Source organism: Mirounga leonina, unplaced genomic scaffold (assembly GCF_011800145.1).
Source record: "Mirounga leonina isolate KUSES-001 unplaced genomic scaffold, KU_Mleo_1.0 Mir_176, whole genome shotgun sequence".
Classification (NCBI taxonomy): domain Eukaryota; kingdom Metazoa; phylum Chordata; class Mammalia; order Carnivora; family Phocidae; genus Mirounga; species Mirounga leonina.
Genome location: NW_023270454.1, coordinates 25117777 through 25140654, shown reverse-complemented (window position 1 = coordinate 25140654; position 22878 = coordinate 25117777). Strand labels below are relative to the sequence as shown.

Here is a 22878-nt window from a genome sequence, read left to right as displayed (position 1 = left end):
CTTTCTTTCTTTCTTTCTTTCTTTCTTTCTTTCTTTCTTTCTTTCTTCAGCTTTGTGGAGGTGTAACTGATAAAACAAAAAACTGCTAATATAGAACAGAGCGGGAAACAAAGCTGAAAACTCCAAAACAAATCATATGAAATATTCTTTCTTAGCAACTTTAGAATTGATGAAATTATATTTATTTTTTTCCTCCTATAAATTGAAAGTAACAGATTTAAGTAAGTTATTTTTATTAATTTTTTAGAGAGGAGAGAGTGAGAAGGTGTAGGGGGAGAGGGAGAGAGAGAGAGAGATTCCTGAGCAGGTTCCCCACTGAGCATGGAGCCCAACATGGGCTCCATCTCAGAGATCCTGACCTGAGCTGAAATCAAGAGCTGGATGCTTAACCAAACTGAGTCACCCAGGTGTCCCAGATTTAAGTAAGTTTTAATCAAAGACATTTCTTCTTATTATTCATCATCAATTAATTTTTAAAATCTTTATAGTCCACTAAAGAAAAGATCACTACATTTAAATTCTTTTACTCCTTGTATCCCATTATGCACCAATTCTATCAGTTCTTTCTTCAGATATTTCACAGCTCCCCATTTCTTCCTGTGGTCAACCCGCTGGTCAACCATTGTTCTGTGTTAGCCTTCTTAAGCACTTGCTGCCTTTATTTCTCCCCTTTTAAATCCTTTCTACATATGACAACCAAATTAAACTTCCTAAATAATTGACTGACTCTCTTAAGTTAAATAAATTTCCTTCCTCAACACAGAGCCTTTTCCTTTGGTTTTATGACAGAAGTAAGTAGCACTTTGTGTTTTTGTTTGTTTGTTTGTTTGTTTTCTGAATGGCTTATTTTTCTTCACTCATATGAGTATACTTTCACTGAGTTCCCCTGGAAATTGCCTTTCCAATGAAAATAGCTTATTGTTATTATAACAGGATAGACTCAGTTACGTTGTGGTTAGAAGAAAAAAAAGAAAAAAATATATTAAAGTCTTAGAGGCTTGGGAAATTAAGATTTCATTTCACACCCATGACTTTCCCAGAAGGTTTTGGTGGGGTATCTACTGTTTCACTTAGTATCCCATGCTGAACGAGCAGCCAACTACCTTGAATGTTTCCATTTACAACAGACCACATTTGCCAGAACTAATCATATGTCTCCACCTAACCAAAAGGAGCCTATCGTGTGCCCAGAGGAAGAGAGAACCAAAGTCTTAAATAAAAGCTCTAAAGATACCATACCTATTTTATTAATGAATGTCAGTGAGGAAGTTTTCAATGGATTTTAGTCATTTATAATAATGTCTACAAGATTTTAATAAAGGTTAACAGAAGTAATGGGAAAGGAACTCCTCGAATTTTCTTCCCCTTAGTTCGTATAGAGGTGCATAGCTCTGAAATGCATGTACATGTATTTGAAATTAATAATAATAGTGAGGGGCGCCTGGGTAGCTCAGTTGTTAAGGATCTGCCTTCGGCTCAGGTCATGATCTCAGGGTCCTGGGATCGAGCCCCGCATCAGGCTCCCTGCTCTGCAGGAAGCCTGCTTCTCCCTTTCCTGCTCCCCCTGCTTGTGTTCCCTCTCTCGCTGTCTCGCTCTCTGTCAAATAAATAAATAAAATATTTTTAAAAAATAATAATAATAATACTGAGACTGATGGCAGCAGGAATAATATTTACTGAGAGCCTGTTTTATGCCACTATGTGTTCTCAGTAGTTTACAGGCATCACGTAATTTAATATTCAAACAACACTATAATGTATCCCAACCTTACTGATGCAAAATTGTTTTATGCCAATGAAGGTATATTAACTGAGCATCTCATTTGTGTTTGGCATAGTCCTAGGTTGTAAAAAATACAATACCACTTCCTTAGCTCTTCCCAGTCCAGATTTTGTTCCCTGATGGTTCTAGATCCTTCTCACTGCTGCAGTTAAACAGGAAGTGGTGGATTGCCAGATTCAGGACTGAGCTGACTAACTGCAAGGACACACAGATTGATCTCTGATGCACCTTAATCAATAGGCCCGATCTTGCGACAATCCTTGGTTCATTCCTAATGGCATCATGCTGCTGGTTCCTCCATGTGTGATGCCTTCCACAAACCCACAGTTGCCACCTCCCATTGTCACCCCTTCTGGCTGGGGCCTACTTCCTGGCCCACAGCAAGATGTAAAGACTTTATTCCAAGTTGTTTCTTGGGGACATTTCATCTCTAGTTATTGTGCGTTTGAAAAGACATTACATATGGATTGTAAAACTGTGCAGATGACAGTCTCATGACTTTTACAACAGCATTTCTTAAATTTTCATAAGGCATAGATGCCTTTTAAAAAGAAAAAAAATAACTATAATAAATCTTTGAGAATTCATCAGATAACACTAATTGGAAAATCACTGTCTTATATACCTAACATGACAGTTTATGGGTTTTTATTAATTAATTATAAATATCACAGAAAATAATATATTTTGCTTCCATAATTGATAAAGATGTATAGATTGGATTATAGTCAAAATAAAAACACAGAGTAGAAGTATACATAGGATTTTCAAATCCTTGATAAAATGCTTTTGCACCTTCAAGTTTTCAGTGGACACTATTATAAGATATACTGCATTAGGGCAAAAAGTCACTACCTAGCTAACCATCACAACCTAGCATCAATATCTCTAGTTCTAGTCTGATCTTTCAACATGGCACAGGGACACCCTAGCCAAAATGGGACCTTGCCCATGTTTTTGGTTTGGTGAATTCAATTTTGCCAAAAGAAAGTCTGTTCCACTTTTCAAACAAATCTTAAGTTCCATTTCCTTTGCAGATGTTTCCTGATAATCTTGTTGGGAGACAATTATCCATGACTATTCTGACATTTCTGCTGAGTCAGGTCTTTCTGAGCAAAGGGCTCCAGCAAAGTTGGGGAAAGGATGATGGCATAGCAAAAATGCCTGGAAGCTAAAGGGTGGGGTATTGCTCCTGAGAGAGGTAGAGACTTAATTCCTTTGCGCCTTACTGACATTCCAGGGTACCGACCTGATAAAATTTGCATTCCAGAGTAATAATTTCTGTCATGGAAGAGGGTGGACTGATGTGCCAACAGTCTAAAAAAAACCTCTGAAACACATGATTCCAGGGTCCTTCCCCTGTTAGTGCAACTGTGCTATACAAAGAGGTTACATTAGTCTCTCACCACATCACCCCTAGGATGGGGGCTGGGGTATAAACACTAGCATGCTTCTGAGTAAGAAATGGTCTGTTCTCTGATCCAGAGACCCTGCGTTTCCTGTCAGCCTGTCTATATACCTATCTATGTATTATCTAATCTGTCACATATATATGTGTATGTACATGTGCATAAATGTTACTTTATGCAAATAAATCTGCCTGTATGTACTATTTTAAAAGTACTTCTCAATTCTTATGTTTTATTTTACATTTTCAGGTGTGAGAATTACCTTTCCCTCCACTCAGCAAATATTTAAAAAATTCATTAAATCTTAAAAGCATATTTTTTTACTGGACATTCAGAGAAAAAGAACCCATTTTTAAATGGCTGAATAATGTGTAGGAATTAACTTAACACTTTTTCAAAGACTATTTTACCCTTTCTGTATGATATTAAAGGAGTGTGCCTAATTGTGCTTTATGGAAGGTTTGCAACACTGAGAAAGTTATTAATCTATAAAAGTAGCAAGTACCAAAAGGGAAGGGAAAGATTCAGTTCCAAAGAACACAATATATTGAAAATTCATACAACTTTAAAAGAAAAAAATATATATTTTTTAACTTTTATAAGCTGTTTTATTTTATTTAAAAGGTAATAGAATTAAAAATAATTCATAAGAGTGATTTAAAAAAAATCATACATATTGACCTGTTCTTATCTGGTCAAGATTTAAGTACAAAATATCAACTAACTAGACAATATTACCATATTGTGCCAGGTCAGTCAAACAACTGTCCACAATGAAGACTGTACTCTTTCCAGCAAAAGATGAGCTCTGTTATTTCACCCTCTTGAATCTAGGCAGGCAGTGTGACTTGCTTTGATCAAGAAGTTGTGGTGGGAGTGATTTAGTGTGAATTCTAGTGCCTAGATCTTAATTAGCCTCGCAACTCCCACCGTCTTATACCCTGGAACCACCATGCTGAGATGCCAGTCTAAAGGATGAGCAGGCACGTGCAGGAGACACAAGCCACCCAGCTATTCACCACTAATACATAACAGACGTGGGGGTGAGGCTCTTTTGAACCATCCAGCTACTGCAATCAGAGGAGTGCAGCCTTCTGAGTGTTCCCCCATCAGGCCCATAAACTGTCCAGATTGCCGAACCACAGAACTATGGGTAGTAAGTCATTCTTTAATTCTGTTTAACACATCAAATTTTGGGGTGATTTGATTTGCCACAATAGATAACTGGAATACTATTATATGGTAATGTTTCAAATGACACGTATTTCCAATGAAATATAAAAGGAAACGTCATTCTAATAGTTCCTTCAAAAGATTTCATTTCAATAGACCTGCCTTTTGTAAGTTAAATATTGCAAAACTAAAAATCCTTTAGAAATATTTTAAGTATTGACAGTGACAACTGATTAAAATTAAAAACATGGCACTCAATCGACTTACTGGAATCTGGCCAAGATTAATGATTTGTAAGGAGAGGAATGTTCATGGCAGTGTTATTATCATGAGGTAGTTTGAGACATAGATAAAACACATTTTTAGGGCCAAATATTCCTTCTCATTCCCTCTCAGTTTTCTGTTAAACTTTTAACTCCAACAATTGAAACTGTGCCAGAGAGTTATCGTCAAATATATTTTTTCCCTCTATCTGTCAAGATCTATATAAACAACTTTAAAACATAAGCAAATTCCACAAAGACTATACCACTTATTCCCCAGTTAGAAATGAGCCTGCGCTGAGATAAGAACATACTATCTGTTTTGGAGAAAAATGGAAATCTGCCTTGACACTGTCTAACTCTCTTGGTCTCTAGCTCACATGTCCCATTTTGAAAAGAGAGATTGAAACAAGAAAATTCTCATGAAAACTGACGGGAGGCAGGTAATTGTTGAAAGGTAAATTATGACTGTTTTTCCCTAATGGCATTGGTTTTGTCATCACTGATTTTTCATTTTGCATAAAAATCTAACCTTTGATAAGTATAACCTGCATTATTTTCCATCCAAACAAGTACTTGAGTTTTAACTTGTTCCCCCTTTTCTGTGCAGATCTAGATGTGATTAAAGTATAGTCCTCAGATGGAAAACGATCACTCTTACATAGTTATAAATATCCAATGAGATATCTAAAGGTTTAAATATCACTGTTTTCTCAAATATACCGAAATGTGCTTACCTGCAGTGTTGGAGAAGTCTTTTCCGCGGTACCCCAGCTCAATACCCAGACCTGATCATGTGATTTGTCGTAGTGTAATTTAACTGGTACAGGGTCTGTGCTTACTGCCTGTAATAAATGGGAGTTGAAAAAAAATGTTTTCAGACTGAAATATTAGTTTAAAACTATGCCAGAAATTATGAGAGAACACAAGAGTTTAGATGTCAGATTAAAAATTTATGTTGCCAACTTTCTGATTTTTTCTAAACCTTTATTTGTTTAATTTGGGAATATGATACTTTACCCAAGTATGTTCTTGTACAATTTTATATAGTCTTATGTTCCTTCATTACCTATACAATTTGGGTGTCATGGAGAAGCTATTTAGAAACTTAAGATATATAAATGATTAATACGTGTATTTTATTCAATTGTTGAACACAGGTAAGAACTATGTTTATACTATTAGGTTTTTTTCATTCTAATGTTGGGCATGGGATTTGGCTGTCTATAATGCCAAAATGCCTACATATGATAGACCATGGTAACCTTAATGACAGATTACCTAATTTAGTTTCCTTAATGAGAAATCTAAAATCACCAAAAGAAGTAAAAGCATTTTTTAACCATCCTTGATATGGTAAATGTGTTTTTCTGCCAATATTTATAATATTTAGCATTTACTTAAAACTAAACTTCCAGAAAACAAATTGCTGCCCAGAAGTTATTTCACTCACCTTAATTTCAAGCTAATACCTTTTTCAAGAAATTTCCTGTAGTAGTTCCTTATGTATATTTTTCTAATTTTATAACATAAAACAAAGTGTATTCAATAAAACAATCTTTATTCAATATTGAAAGCATTTCTTTCTAAAGCTCTGTTGAATATCCTTAGAGAATTTCCCAAGTCCTAGTTCATAATGCAATCTTCACGGTGGGTTAGTTAAAGGTATACTACAGTTGTGGTTGAACTTGTGAAGATTCATATTTTAGCTTACATGTTGGCAATTTAGTCTTACTAGTATATTTATTTTCTAAAACCTTGCCCTGAATTTTATCTATTTAAAATTCTCAATATTCTTGGATTACTGAATTAATTATTTGATTTCTGAAAAGGCCTACTTAAACATTTCTATATTAGTGTCCTCATGACTTTCTTTTTTAAATTATTTACTTATTTTATTATTATTATGTTATGTTAATCACCATACATTACATCATTAGTTTTTGATGTAGTGTTCCATGATTCATTGTTTGCATATAACACCCAGAGTTCCATGCAGAATGTGCCCTCCTCAATACCCATCACCCAGGTTAACCCATCCGCCACCCCCCTCCCCTCTAGAACCCTCAGTTTGTTTTTCAGAGTCCATAGTCTCTCATGGTTTGTCTCCCTCTCCGATTTCTGCCCCCCTCATGACTTTCTTCCTGGCTCACATGGCCATTATGTTGATTTGGGATCAGGTGGCCAACAATGTTCTCAGGGAAAGTAGCCCACTTGGCGAGCATCAGAGATTTAAGCCTATCCCGCTTTCACAAATGCCAAGTTTCCCAGCCTCTCTAGAGGCTCCTGTGGTCACATGACCTAGTCTCATTTATACATGGTAAGGATTAATACGCTGAATGATTTTTGAGAATGATATTGCACCACACTTTGTTCCTGCTTGGAATGCTATCATATAAGAACATTAAGCCTTGGGGCGCCTGGGTGGCTTAGTCATTAAGTGTCTGCCTTCGGATCAGGTCATGATCCCAGGGTCCTGGGATCAAGCCCTGCATGGAGCTCCCTGCTCAGCAGGAAGCCTGCTTCTCCTTCTCCCACTCCCCCTGCTTGTGTTCCTGCTCTCGCTATCTCTCTCTCTCTGTCAAATAAATAAAATCTTAAAAAAAAAAAAAAAAAAAAGAACATTAAGCCTTAATTTCCAAAGTCATTTTGAGGCCATGAAACAATAAGCTTAAGAAGGAAAAGCCACACAACACCTTGAAGGTTTGGCAGGAGAAAAATGAAAGAAGACTGAATTCTCCATAACAACCTTGAGTTGCTGCACAAACCTAGAGTAACTGTCTCTAGATGAGGTTATTTGGGATAATTAAATTGCTTAAGAAATAGTCTGGTATTTTGTTAATTGCAATCCAGTGAATGCCAGATGTTTCATTTAAATTCTTCATGTACTCAACGATAATTTCAATATGTATATAGCAAAAATGCCATCATTAATCATTACACTAATAACAAAGCAATAAAATTCCTTTGATTTTTCATATTTTCCCCTTTATATGTAAAACTTGATCTGTGTGTGATTATAACAGTTACCCTATTTTGTATGCAGCTTAAAAGGAAATAATCTTTATGTCTTTAAGATGTTAAAGATAAAATAGTTCAATCCAAAAGCAATAGTAACAAAGACCTCATTGTTATTCAATTGTTAAGAGACAGTTACACAAAGAGCAAGGATCTTTAGATAACTTTAAATATTAAAGAACAATTTAAATGAAAACTTCCAGCTTGCCAGCTCTCATAAGGTTCTTTTCTTCCACTGATCCCTTTCCTAAGGGGCATACCACAGGCCATGGGTTAATATCTACATAAAACAGACAAGAAATGGAGACTCAGTCTTACCAGTAACCATCCAGCAGGTGATCAGCAGAGTTGGGATTTGATAGTCTATTTATCCCGAATGTACAGCCTCCCTGAACATGAACCATCATCCTTCCTAGCTGATAGTTTAATTTCTGACAATGTGTGGATATGTTGCCCTCCTATTGTTGCCTCATGTATAAGAAACATTCTTTGGGCTTTTTCTCTTTTGGAGGGTGTAAGGAAATCCACGGGCCCAAATATACGCAGTATCATCTGTATAAGCAGTACAGACCTAGCCAAGCATCAGTGAGAAGCAGTATAAACCATGCTTATGAGCAGGCATTCTGAAGCCGACTGCACATTTTAGTGTCCTCACTTAAGTGAAAAGAATAGTAATAATACCTTGGGAAGTTACTAAGCTTTTCTGTGGTATGCCATGGAAATACTACTATTACTGTCAGAAAAGCTAATTGAACTAGAGGTATTTTCATGACAATTAGCATCATAGTGTTTTAAAGCTAGAGATAAAGTACCCAGTACCCTTATTTAGCAAATGAAGAATCTGAGACTTAGAACAGAAAGTAAATAAACACAGTCTTTGTCCTTAAAGAATTATAGGCGAGAGGGTGAAAGAACTTAAAATAACTAGATGCCTATCACAAAGTAAAAATAAGGACCAAATGCCCTGAAAGTGCAGAGGAAGAGGTACAAAGCACGTTAAAGGATAAGGGTGAGAGGTGATGCTTTTATTGAGCCTTTAAGTATGAATATTTTTATAAATGGGAAGATAGAGACTATTTTTTAAAGTTAATTTGTGAGAAAATGTTCCAGGAGATGTCAAAAAGCAGTCCATGAATAACTGCTTTCAAATAATTAAGATATACGTATTTGAAAGAGAAAAATACCAATTTTCAAAAGAGCTTCGGATTTTGAAACATATCTGCTCAGTGGTCTCCAAAATATTTGAACATTTTTTGTCTCTCAGCATTTCAAAGGCTTAATATTAAATTCAATATATTTTGGTGTTTGGTTATAATAGCTCACCAGAACTGAAAAAGATATGCAGATCAAAATGAAGAAAAAAACATCTGACATACTTTATTTGGAAAATGTTTAACTCTTAGGGAAAAAAAAATCTGTTTACAGCTTTTCAAGTGCAGATATAACACATTTTACAGAGGGGACATTTACATGGATTTCAGCAACAAGATCATCTAAAAAGACAGAAATATTTCCAAACAACCATCTTCAGGATAATCTTGCCATACCCAATTTTTAGCCAAAAAAACCCCAGGTATTTTCCTACTTACATTGTCAACTTTTGAAAGGAATAAATTGTATGTTATTGGATTTCACAAAATACCTGCTAGTATACTGTGGAAATTACTTTAAATGATGAGTAAGTTTAGACCATTAGCTTTTGAAAAAGAGAAAGACACTATATTTGATACTTAAAATATTATTTTTCTTGCCACAATTAAACCTGTAAGCCTCTGTGTTACAAAATAGTTTAAATGTTTCTCCACATTTTATGAAAGGGATTGTAAAGATTCTCTTATCCTTGACTGCCCTCTTTCTCCCATACCTCACATTCTCAGGAAACAGGATTCTATCCGACTTCTAAATACTGCCCTCGGCAGAACCTCCCCTGATACCCACCAAGAACAGAGCCTCTATCCTCTAGAATCCATCACATGGTTTCTAACTTCTACCTTTATATATACTCACCACCTTTCTCAACAGATTTGTTAGGATGATTTTTTTTTTTTTTGTAAGCATTAGACAGATCATAATACTAATCTGCTCAAAGCACTACAGTGTTTTCTCATTTCCCTCACAGTAAAGCCAGAAGTCCTTTGAATGACTACCAGGCCCTAGCTGACCTGCCCTCTCCGTCTTCTTTCTCTGACCCCTTCACCTACTACTCTGGTGGAGTGCTCTGGGCCTCCTGCTGTTCATCCAGCATGCCAGCCACACACCTTTTGGAGGGCTTTCGGAGGGCTTTTCCCCTGAATGGTCTTCCCCTAGATAGTCCAGTGTCTGCTTCCTCAACACGTTCGCTGCTCAGAACTCACCTTCTCAGTGAGGCCAGTCTGATCACCCTGCTTAATACTGTAACCAGCCTTCACTTGGTGCACATCCCCTCACCCTTAGCTTTCCCAATCCCACCTGGTCTTACACCACAATTTTACCTTTTCCAAAGCACTTACTACCTGACCACATATCACATAATTTGCATTTTTAGTATTCCTATTTTTCATTGTCCATCTTCATCCAATGGATTCTAGGTTCCAAGAAAGCAGCTTTTTTTCTGTTTGTTTAAGTCAATAATATAACCTATGCACTTAGAACAATCCCTTGTAAATAGCAACATTCAACATACAATTAATGGGACTCTAAATCTACATCATTAGGAAAAACAAATTGCAAAATTAAACAGTGTTCCAAAACTTATTATTATTAAAATCATCATTATTATTTTATTTAAGAAAGACAATTACACTCTGTATCATACTTATTATGAACAGAGGAGTTTTTTTAATGTTTTCCAAATACAAATTATTTTAATTTAATCTTCACAGCAACTTTTGTGTTGAGGTGTGCAGTATTGTTATCTCCTTTGTAAAGATAAAAGTGAACTAAAGTACCAATATTGATCCCTTCTTATTGTAAAACTGCCACTTTCGTCTAGGTGCCCTCCTGTCCACTGTGTACATTACATCACTATTCAACATACAGGTGACTATAAGCTTCCCACATTGGCCCATATATTAAATATTTATAAAATATAATATGATTTTTTAAAGATAAAAAGACATATAAATTACATCCTAGTATTTCCTTATGACAACTCAGCATCTTTCATTCCACTTTGGAGACCACCAGTGTCTATAGGTTTTTGTTTTGTTTTTTTCCTGCACCTACCAGCCATTTATCAAGAAGAAATGATGTAAGTTGAATAATAACATTCAAGAATATGTGATTGTAAGAAAACATTCCATATAGATTCATCTCCCACCTCAGAATTAACCTTTATAGATTGCTCATTTATTACTTTGCATAAATTTGTATTTAACTACTGATATTATTTTGCTAGGAAATTGTTTTCAGACTTTGCCTTGAGAAGCCTAAGGAAATGAGATTTATTTGTAGCAGGTGATTCAAATCCCGGCCATAACAGAACAAAGGGAATCAGTTTAGATCTATTGAATGATTCCGTAAAATTTTGTTTAAATTAAAGGTTCTGATACTATAGGTCGGAAATTTTTCTCCCATATCATAAACACTATGGTTTTCTGTACACAGTGGCATTTGCTTGGCCTGGTAATATTCAGATAATTAAGCCACAATCTTACTTTCAAAAATGAATTGATCTTTTAAATATTTTCAGAAATACCTTTCAAATTACAGTGTGTTGTTATTGTAAGTAATTAATAGTAGTGATCTACTTGGGACGCCTGGGTGGCTCAGTTGGTTAAGCGACTGCCTTCGGCTCAGGTCATGATTCTGGAGTCCCGGGATCGAGTCCCACATCGGACTCCCTGCTCGGCAGGGAGTCTGCTTCTCCCTCTGACCCTCCCCTCTCTCATGTGCTCTCTCTCATTCTCTCTCTCTCAAATAAATAAATAAAATCTTAAAAAAAAAATAGTAGTGATCTACATATTCAGGTCTGAAAATCCATTTCTTAATTTCCCATGTAAGTACCATTTTCAGAGTGTTATATTATCATGTTGAATTAACTTGTTCTAGTCCTTCATTAAAATGTTGAAAATACACTATATAATGTAATAACAAAATGGTCTTATTTGTAGCTTTATAAAGATATCAGTAAAATATTTTTTCTTTAATATTTTAAAACATTGCTTAAGCATATAATTTACTTACATTATAAGGGTTTTTTTTTTTTCCTCTTTGTCGATCTACAAACCTTAACTCCTTCATAATCCCAACATACTCAGTGTTCCACAAATTTATCAGTACTTGTTGAGGAGGTGAGACAAATATAAAAAATTTAAAGTATACGCTATCCTGATCATGGACCAGTTGCCTCAGCTTCTACAAAGATGGCCTTTATGGGGGGGAAATACTGGTAATAGCAACAAAGATACACAAAACTTGGGGTTTGGTCTTGACATGAAGGAACAGTGAAGCACAGCTTGTTTATCAGCCTGACAAGGAGAGTACCAGCTGGCTAATTAAGTGAACCTAATTTAAACTAATGATGTCGATTCTCAAGGTAATGGGTTAATGGCTAGAGGAGACTGCTGATGACACTTAAGAATACTCCTGAGGTGTCACCAGCCACTTTGGCATCCAAGCAGAACCTGATTTTGCTCCACGGAAGACAAAATGAGGTCAGTTGTTTACTAGCCAGTCTTTAATACAGCCAAATATCACCTGCCTGCCACTCTGACAAAAATTCCACAGTAAGAAAGGCAATACACATTTGATGGTTAAGCAACAGCAACCTTACCGGTTCCATTAAAAAACTGGGACCTTTTACTTTTTAAGCTGCAGATAAAACTGATACTGTTGCATCCACTGAAAACAAATATACTCTAATGGTAATATTTTATCATGAATTTTATAAAAGCTTGTGTTGTCAAGGAAATATTTGTCATTTTAACAATAAAATGTAATAAAGCTGTTCCAATTTTTTTTTTTATTTTTAATCTTAAAGATACATTTACTACCAATCCACACAATCTTTTGCATGTATTCTTCTGCATGTATTTGCATGCAAAAGAAAAAGTCAGAAATATGATTTCTTAGATAAGGTCTGTATAAAACACTAGGGATCTACTTTAATTAGATTGAAAAAGAAAGCTTGAAAGATTAAAGTTGGGCGCCTGGGTGGCTCAGTTGGTTAAGCGACTGCCTTCGGCTCAGGTCATGATCCTGGAGTCCCTGGATCGAGCCCCGCATCGGGCTCCTTGCTCAGCAGGGAGTCTGCTTCTCCCTCTGACCCTCCTCCCTCTCGTGCTCTCTGTCTCTCATTCTCTCTCAAGTAAATAAATAAATAAAATCTTAAAAAAAAAAAAAAGAAAGATTAAAGTTAAATAAGAATAGTGTTCTTTTTTTTTGTCTTTTTTCTTTTTTTCAAGATTGACTTTGGACTTCAATGTTCCATTCCTGTATCCACACCAGAGAAAATTCCATGGCATTTTCTATCATGTTTAGGAGAAGATTAACTAAATTTCTTTTTTTTTTTTTTTTAAAGATTTTATTTATGTCACAGAGAGAGACACAGCAAGAGAGGGAACACAAGCAGACGGGGTGGGAGAGGGAGAAGCAGGCTTCCCGCCGAGCAGGAAACCCGACGTGGGGCTCGATCCCAGGACCCTGGGACCACGACCTGAGCCGAAGGCAGTCGCTTAACCGACTGAGCCACCCAGGCACCCCAAGATTAACTATATTTCTGTTATAGTTAATATTCTTAGCTGTTTCTGTATAATAAACTCAGGTTTGAAAGAAATAAAACAACGCGGGGCGCCTGGGTGGCTCAGTCATTAAGCGTCTGCCTTCGGCTCAGGTCATGATCTCAGGGTCCTGGGATCGAGCCCCGCATCGGGCTCCCTGCTCGGCGGGAGGCCTGCTTCTCCCTCTCCCTCTGCCTCTCCCCCTGCTCATGCTCTTTTTCTCTCTCTCTCTCTCTCTGTATCTCTGTGTCTCAAATGAATAAATAAAATTAAAAAAAAAAATAAGGAAACATTAAAAAAAAAGAAATAAAAAAAAACGCCTACAGCACACAATCAGGAAGTATAATTTCACTTGGATGCAAAAAAAAGACTGACTCCAAACCTAGCCTCAGTTGAGAAAAGTGGTCAAGTTGAGAAAGGATGCTTAATTTTTACGTAATTAACTTCGTACTTGGCAGTTGACTTTGAGTGTGCTCTGTCCTTGGAGATAAATACAGCTTTAAATCACAAAATTGTTGTTGTTGTTTCAATGTAGTCTTTTAAGTAGCTAGAAATGTTCTTTCTTTTTTTTTTTTTTTTAAGATTTTATTTATTTAACACAGACACAGCGAGAGAGGGAACACAAGCAGGGGGAGTGGGAGAGGGAGAAGCAGGCTTCCCGCTGAGCAGGGAGCCCGATGTGGGGCTTGATCCCAGGACCCTGGGATCATGACCTCAGCTGAAGGCAGACACTTAACGACTGAGCCACCCAGGCGCCCAAAATGTTCTTTCTTTAATTTCAAAACTTGAACTCCTTGGATTATTAATTTGTAAAACAGAGGGTTCAATATCTAAGTCTGCAAAATCTATCATGCTGTTTTTAAATTGGGAAAACCTTGAGGGAATTTATAATTTTAAGAAATGAAGTATTTTCAAGTATGAAAATAGAACCACTAGGATATTTATAATTCACCTTTAAGCATGTACTTCTGAGGACTAAAATTTACATACCCTAATGTAATGTTAAGACAAATATATGGCAGTGTTCTTTCACCCTGCAGGTAGTAGACATATGGAATTTATTATCTAATGAGCTCACAGACTGAAATTATACATGGTTTTGAAAGTGAAAACAGACAAATTTAAACCTAGAAAATTTTAGTTTTTTAAAAAGACAATCTTTTGTGGTATAGATCTAAAATTTTAGGTTGATATTTACAGTCAACAGTAGGTTTCAAGAACTAGTATTCCTATCAGAAAGAGTACGAGACTGACTGTACCCAGTATGGAAATTTTCATTTTATAAACAATGGTGATCTCTGCTTTTCTATCCAACATCTTGTTGCAGAATGGGCCAAATCGTAGGAGCTGCTCTTTCACTTCCCTTCTTTCCAGCGAGGTATTCCTTAGCCCCTATAATTCAAAACCTTTTCTTTTCATTGACAGAAGGATAATCTTCAATGCCATCACACATCTCGCCAGAGCTGCGTGAGCAGTCCCATGACATTCTACTGCCTCTGCCTTTTTGCGCCAAGGTTTAAGTTCTCACATTCTTCCTACAATAGGAATGTATCTGGTACATTATTCTTGGTCCCCACTGTTCTCCAAATAGAAGGGAGCTGTAGGAAGTGAGGCAATAAGGGTGATAAATGGTGATGTGGGGCAAGATGCATGGAGAGAAGCTTAAGATTTGTCTTTGGTAATAGAAAGTCTGAAAATATACAGGCGCTTACCCAGAGCAGGTAGAGTGAGTAAAGCAGGAAATCAACCACCAAGTTGGCTTTCCCCTCTAAACCCATCTAGGACAGGGTATTTTTTTTTTTGTTGATTTGTTTTAGACCTCTCAAATCAAGATTCCTTTTTTATTCTTATTTGGGTTACATGATATATACATATTTTCCCTTTAATTTGTTCTTTCCCATTTTGTTGTTAAAATCCACTACCATGACTTTTATCTTAATACTTTCTTAGTTTCTTTTACTCTCTGCTAGAAGTGTGGTTATATATTCTTTTACTCAACTCTAATAGTGTTAATCATGACTTTTGTCCTTGTTTTTTGCAAAAATTCCCAATTTCCTTTTGAGGAGTCTTTTTTGAATAACTTAAGTTTTACCTTTTATACATTAATTCCTTTGTGTCTTTATATACATATCTTTATGTTTTCCTTCAGATTCTGATTTTCTTCAGCTAAATTCTAAAATCATCTGGTTAAATTAACCTATTGCTGATTTTTTTTTAATTAAGGAGAAAAATTCCCTGAAAATACAGCCTTATTTGGATTCAACATATTTAATCATGATTGTCAGTATTACTTGATACTGATATTAATATTTTACATTTACATCAGTGCTATTAATAGCTTAACATTGTATCAGAGAATCTGTATGAAATAATTTTCATTACTATTTCTTGTGACTTAATTTATAGCCTATCATGTGTTCATTTTCACTAAATGAAGCATTTAGTGAAATGTTTCAAGTGCATGAAATGCTATGGTCTGAGTGTTTGTGTTCCCCACAGAACTCATATTCTGAAATCCTAACCCTCAAAGATGATATCAGGGAGTGTGGTCTTTGAGAAGTGATTAGGTTGTGAAGATGGAACTCTCATGCATGAATTTGTGCTTTTATAAAGAAAGATCCTTCTGAGATTCCTCACCCCTTCTACTGTCTGAGGACACAGTGAGATGGCACCAGCTATGAACCAGCAAGAGGACCCTCACTAGATCACAACATGCTGACACCTTGATCTTGGACTTTCCAGACTCAGAACTGTGAGAAATAAATTTCTGTTGTTTATAAGCTACACAGTCTGCTATTTGGTTATAGTGGCCCTAATGGACTAAGATAAGATATGATAAAATGGTAGTGAAGATATATATATACATATTTTTTTTATCTCTTTTTAGATATAGATATAGATGATATAGATATAGTCATTGCTGAATGCAAAGGCTAACACACACATCTGTTAATTCAAGCATAGCAACAGTGTTGTTCAATTCACATATACTCTTAATTTTGTTGATTTATCATGTGTAGAGGCATCAAGTTCTTCTCACTTTGATCCTATGTCAATCTCTAGTAGTAGTTTGGCAATAATCACCTTGTAAAATTGTAAGCAATCATATATGTTTTTAGTCTTATATTTTCTTAACAAAGTAAACATTTTATCATTATCAAGTAACTTGCTTCAACTCAATGCTTTGTGCCTTAAAGTTAATTTTAAAATCTGATGTCAATATAGCTACATCAGCTTTATTGTTTTGTTGTTATTATAATTCCTGCATTATCTGTACTGTGCTTAAATGTCACTTTTTCTTTTATCTTTTTCAGGGGGTATATCTCATAATGTGCATATGGCTCGATTTCCATTATTCAGTCCAACAGTTTTCTTTTTGTCTTTCAGTTAATTACATTAGTCCATCCTCAGTTACTGTAATTGTGAACATACTTTGTTTTTTTAATTGCTATTTATTTTATTTTTTAATATTTAAATACAGCTGATACACAACATTACATTAGTTTCAGGTGAACAAATTAGTGATCTGACAAGTTTATACATTATGCTATGTTCACTGTAAGTACAGTTACCATCTGCCCCATTACATTGCTATTACTGTATCACTGCCTATATTCCTTATGTTCTGCTTTTTAACCCTGTCACTTACTCATTTATAACTGGAGGCTTGTATCTCCTTCTTCCCCTTCACCCATTTTGCCCAACCCCCCACTTACCTCCCCTCTGGCTACTATCAGTTTGTTCTCTGTATTTATAGTTTGATTCTGCTTTTTGTTTGTTTATTCTTTTTTTCTGTTTTTAGAGTCCACTTATGACTGGAATCATGTAGTACATTTGTCTTCCTCGGTCTGACTTATTTCACTTAGCATAATACCCTCTAGGTCCATCCATATTATCTCAAATGGCACGATATTATCCTTTTTTATGGCTGTGTAATATTAAATTATGTATCACATTTTCCTTATTCATTCATCTATCAATGGACACTTCGGTTGCAATGCTGCAATAAACATATTACCTTTTTCAGTTAGTGTTTCCCTTTTCCTGGGTAGATACCCACTAGTGGAATTATTGGATCACATGGTATTTCTATTTTTAATTTTTTGAGGAATCTCGATACTGTTTTCTGAGATATCACCTTAGAATGGCTAAAATCAGAAGACAAGAAACAACAAGTGTTGAAGAGGATGTGAAGAAAAAAGAACCTTATGTACTATAGAAAACAGTATGCAGGTTCCTCAAAAAAAAATGGATGTATTTGGTTTTATTCTATCATTTTGTTTAAATTTGTTTCTATTTGTTTTGGGTTTTCCATTCTTATTATTTGTCTTTCTTATTTCTTCTTTCCCCACTGTATTTATTTGTAAGTTGTTCATTGAATTTTATTTTATCATAGCCAGACACAGTATTTCAAGACAGATTCTTTTTAACATTAATAAGCATACCTACCATATTTTTGAATAATCAATTATTCCCATTCCAAAATAGTACAAGAAATCTTAAAGTATTTCAAATAAATCATCCCTTTCTCTGTTTACATATTGTTGTACAAAACTTAAACACTTGTGTTACTATTTTTGTCTTGTGTTTTCACTCTTTTAAAGACATCAATCTTTTTTTAATAAAGGTTTTTATTTTTTTTATTTTTTTAAAGATTTTATTTATTTATTTGACAGAGAGAGAGTGAGAGAGCACAAGCAGGGGGAGCAGGAGAGGGAGAGGGAGAAGCAAGCTTCCCAATGAGCAGGAAGCCTGATGCGGGGCTCAATCCCAGGACCCTGAAATCATGACCTGAGCCAAAGGCAGATGCTTAACGACTGAGCCACCCAGGAGTCCCTAAACATTTCAATCTTAAGCTAAGAGAATATCCTAATTATTACTGAGAGTTAATATTTTAATAGATCATATATTTACCAATTTACTTACTCACTATCACATCAAACTTATTGATCAGTTAGTTTTCCTTATTCCTGAAGCAGATAGTTTTCAGTTCGGTTTCAATTTATGTTGATGATAATATCTATGTTTTTGTGTATCTGACACAATAAGCAATGCTGTGGTTTCAAAATTATTTTTACACTGATCATATTATAACATTAGAATGTATTTTACTTCTACTAACCCATTTAGCAATGTTTCACTTTCATTTGGTGTCCATTATTGCTATTGAGAAAGTTGCTGTTGTTCTCATAGTAATTCATCTGCCATTTTATGATCATTCTAAGATATTTAATTTTTTTCCATTTAGGTTTCATTGTCCTTTCTAAATATGAAGGTTTACTACATTTTATTTTATAAATTATAGAGTAAATATAATATGCAATATTCTTTATTATACTATAGTACAGTCTCACTTCTTATCACTCATTTTGACCTAAATATTAACTTCACCCCCTTTCTTTTATATTATCTCCTTTCTGGAATTTATGTTTTCTACTGTGAATGGATAAATAATGTCTGTGTATTAAAACGCATTTGATTCTCATTATTAGTAGTAGTTGTTTCCATAAAGTAACCACTAACACTAAATTTCTGAATACTGACCCATTGCTCCTACGGGAAATACATACTTAGGTTCCTATGAGACTCTGGTCACAAGATTTTCATCAACTGATCAATAGATAACTTTGTTTCATATGTGTTTCTGTTCAAAGACACTTTATTTAATATATATTGTTCATTAATTAACATAGAACTCGTGGCCAAACAGCACCAGGACTCACGGCTGAATGAAACTTACCATTAGGCACGTCACAGCCTCTTGAACAGGCATTTCGACACTGTGCTTTGGAACCATTTTAAGCAGCAAAATTGCCAGCAAAAACACAAAAATGCAAAACACATGGTACTAAATAGACCATGAAAAGAACACTTGTTTACAGTCTAAAAACTGACACAAGAAGGCAGAGTCTCTTCTTATTCAATCTTAGCTAGAAACGTATATGTAGGGGGACAAACTTTTAACCATTCTGTTCATGTCCTTGAATGACCACAAAAGCCCCATGAGTATTGATTTTATGGCCCTAAATAAATTTAAGTGAATTTTCAAATGCAGAATCAACAAATAATGATAATTAACTATAATCGATTTCTCTCCAGCAAAAGAAGAAAGACTAACACTACGGCTACATTTAAACAAAATGATCTTATGATTATAATGTAGAGCAAAGTAGCCAGATACAAATAGTGAATGCTATATATTTCCACTGATGTAATATTCAAAATTAGTCAATGTTTATTTATGGTGGCATAAATATACATAATGATTATCTTTGAACAGTTAACGACTAGAAGAGTAATAAAACATTATTATTATTTTAATAACAATATCATAAGGAGAACTCATTTGGATTGAGGCCCAATTTCCTAGCCCTTAAAAAAGTAAATGTTAGATTCTTGTCTAAGAAAACTCCATAATCATGATTACATCATATCCTAATATGATTTTTTAAATATTTTAGCATTATATATTATCTTTTACATTCTCCTGGTATTTCATAGCAATTATAGGCACTTTGAAAAATAATATAATTTATGTGACTTTTACCATTGATGAACATTTCATTATCAATATTTTCTATTAATTTTAAATTTTACATTGTTGTCTGAAGTTGGAAATGATATGAAGATAAGTGATGTTAGATTTTCTCACTTTTGAGTATCTACTCGGCAATACATAATGAGTCAGTGTAGATTTCTAGTTTGAAAACTAAATTTAAAGGCCAATTTGATTATTTCTGAAGCATTCTTCTAATATTAACATGCTGGCTATAGAGTCTAAATAATGCCAAACTGAATGCCTATAATTTGATGGCCTATGTTACAGCTGAAATCAAGATAAAATTAACCTGGTCAACGTCCAGCAGTTTCAAAGAAATAAGAGGTGAAATATATAGAAAAACATATATCCTCACGGTAGATACTGAACCATCAGATTGGATATATATGAGAACCATGTAACCCTGGAGGCCTTAGATAAGTTTTCTAGTAGAACAATTATTGATCCTTTTCCTCATGATTATACCAGCCACTCTCTTATCAGAAATTGAACCATTAGACTAATTACTCACTATAAATTTGTAAAACTGAGATAACAGAGTTTTTCAGTAGAAACGCTTTTCATTCTTTTATTTGTAATAGCAAACATATCCATAGTAGGCAATCAACAAATGTACATAGAGTAGATGGATAGATAGATGGATGATTGGATGATATCATGTGAAGCTCTGAAGGACTCTTAAACTGAAAATTCTTAACTTTGAAGTTATTGCCACTTTTTGTGGTTCTAGTCAGGAATCATTAGAGGGGCTACTTCAGTATTTGATTTCAAACCAATATTGATGCAAAAAAAGTCTTGGTAAATATAAAGAATGGTTAGCTTCCAGTGTCTCTCAGAAAATTTGATAGTAAGTAAATATAAAGCACTTCTATATGCCAAGATCTGCTATAAATGTTGTATATGCATTAATTGAGTTAATTCTAAATACAACTTTGTGAGATATATACAATTATTAATCCCATTTAGTGGATTATGCATATCTAATAAAGCTGTTTTAAGTTTGTTTCCTCTGAGCTGAGAAGCAAGAGATCCTAATAAGAGTCAAGGGCCCAGTTACTATAGCCAGACAGCCTAGAAGCAAATCCTGTACCGCCCCTTTGTTGTTGTGCAATGGAGTACAAATAGATTGCCCAAATTAAACAACTTTGGAAAGAGCAGGGAATGAAATAACTGGGGACTCAAACCAGAATGTTTTTTTATAGCCATGACCATAACAATGTTTATTAGGATTTTTTTCTCTGCCATTGACCTATGTGCATATTACTTGTTTTACTACTACAGTAAAACCTACTAAATTACTATTACCTAACAAAGTCTACTATTATCTTGGCTTTTGTTAAGAATCAAGTAAGAGGGGCGCCTGGGTGGCTCAGTTGGTTAAGCGACTGCCTTCGGCTCAGGTCATGATCCCAGGGTCCTGGGATGGAGCTCCGCATCGGGCTCCTTGCTCAGCAGGGAATCTGCTTCTCCCTCCGACCCTCCCCCCTCTCATGCTCTCTCTCTCTCTCTCTCAAATAAACAAATAAAATCTTTAAAAAATAAAATAGGGGCTCCTGGGTGGCTCAGTCGTTAAGCGTCTGCCTTCGGCTCAGGTCATGATCCCAGGGTCCTGGGATCGAGCCCCGCATCGGGCTCCCTGCTCCACAGGAGCCTGCTTCTCCCTCTCCCACTCCCCCTGCTTATGTTCCCTCTCTCACTGTGGCTCTCTCTGTCAAAGAAATAAATAAAATCTTTAAAAAATAAATAAATAAATAAGAAGTACAGGGGTGCCTGGGTGGCTCAGTCTTTAAGCATCTGCCTTCGGTTCAGGTCATGACCCCAAGGTCCTGGGATCAAGTCCCGTATGGGGCTCCCTGCTCAGCGGGGAGTCTGCTTCTCCCTCTGCCTGCCCTTCCACTTGCTTGTACTCTAACAAATAAATAAATAAAATCTTCAAAAATAAATTAATAGGGCGCCTGGGTGGCTCAGTCGGTTAAGCGGCTGCCTTCGGCTCAGGTCATGATCCCAGGGTCCTGGGATCGAGTCCCACGTTGGGCTCCCTGCCTGGCTGGAAGCCTGCTTCTCCCTCTCCCACTCCCCCTGCTTGTGTTCCTGCTCTCGCTGTCTCTGTCTCTGTCAAATAAATAAATAAAATCTTAAAAAAAAAAAAAAGAATCAAGTAAGAAAGAGATAATACTGTTTCTGGAATAGTTACTAGGAATACCTTAATTAGCCTCTGACTGGAACTCTCCTGGCTCTAAACAGAATAAGCAAATCTGAGGTTGATTTTTGTGGAACTAGTCATGTTAGTATTATGATGTGTTTATGGAATCTAATTTTTGAAAATAACAAAAATTAAATCATTTTTTAACTCATTAAACTCAAGGAACAGAATGAGAGGAAAGTTTGCAGAAAATGCATACACTTTCTAGTTACCCAAGTAATGAAACAAGTTATCGATGACAATCCGATGGCAATGTACAAGTGACCTGGTAAAGAATTAAATAAAAGTAATTTTTTTTTTTTTCAAATCACCTAAAAAGCAGGGATTGTTCATACCTGAACAACTTTTTGGGACTGCACATCAACGATAAGGACTCTGTCCAGAGTTGGCTGTGCAGCATAAATGAACTTGTCTTTGACGTTAACAGCTGAGGCCCACACACACCTCTGAACCTCATCTCCTTCAGCTTGGGGACAGACTTCATCCTATAATTTAGAAAACAGGGGGAAATGTGAATATCTTAAATTATAATGTGGGTATGGCATATTAGGAGCAAAATTAATGTTTGATGCTTAACTACTTTCAGCATCAAACGTTAAATATATACATACACAGAGAGTGTGTGTCCTAAATCAAATAATACATATTGCACATTTAAGCTCATTAAATGTACGTACAAATCAATGTAAATAACTCTTTGATATTAATTTCAGCAAGCTCTTACTTACTTCTAATAGGATATAGCCTGTCATATGTTACTACCTGTTCATA

General features: G+C 35.4%; 1 protein-coding gene across 3 annotated transcripts in view; it reads right to left on the bottom strand.

The window, feature by feature from the left end:
- FSTL5 (follistatin like 5) overlaps positions 1-22878 on the bottom strand; it is a 684607-nt gene that overhangs the window by 54559 nt on the left and 607170 nt on the right. For all 3 annotated transcript variants that reach the window (XM_035022792.1, XM_035022794.1, XM_035022795.1), the window contains 2 exons: positions 22443-22592; positions 5366-5473 (listed from right to left, as the gene is read on the bottom strand). In XM_035022792.1, coding sequence (XP_034878683.1) covers positions 5366-5473; positions 22443-22592 — 258 coding nt within the window. The remainder of the gene's footprint in view (positions 1-5365; positions 5474-22442; positions 22593-22878) is intronic.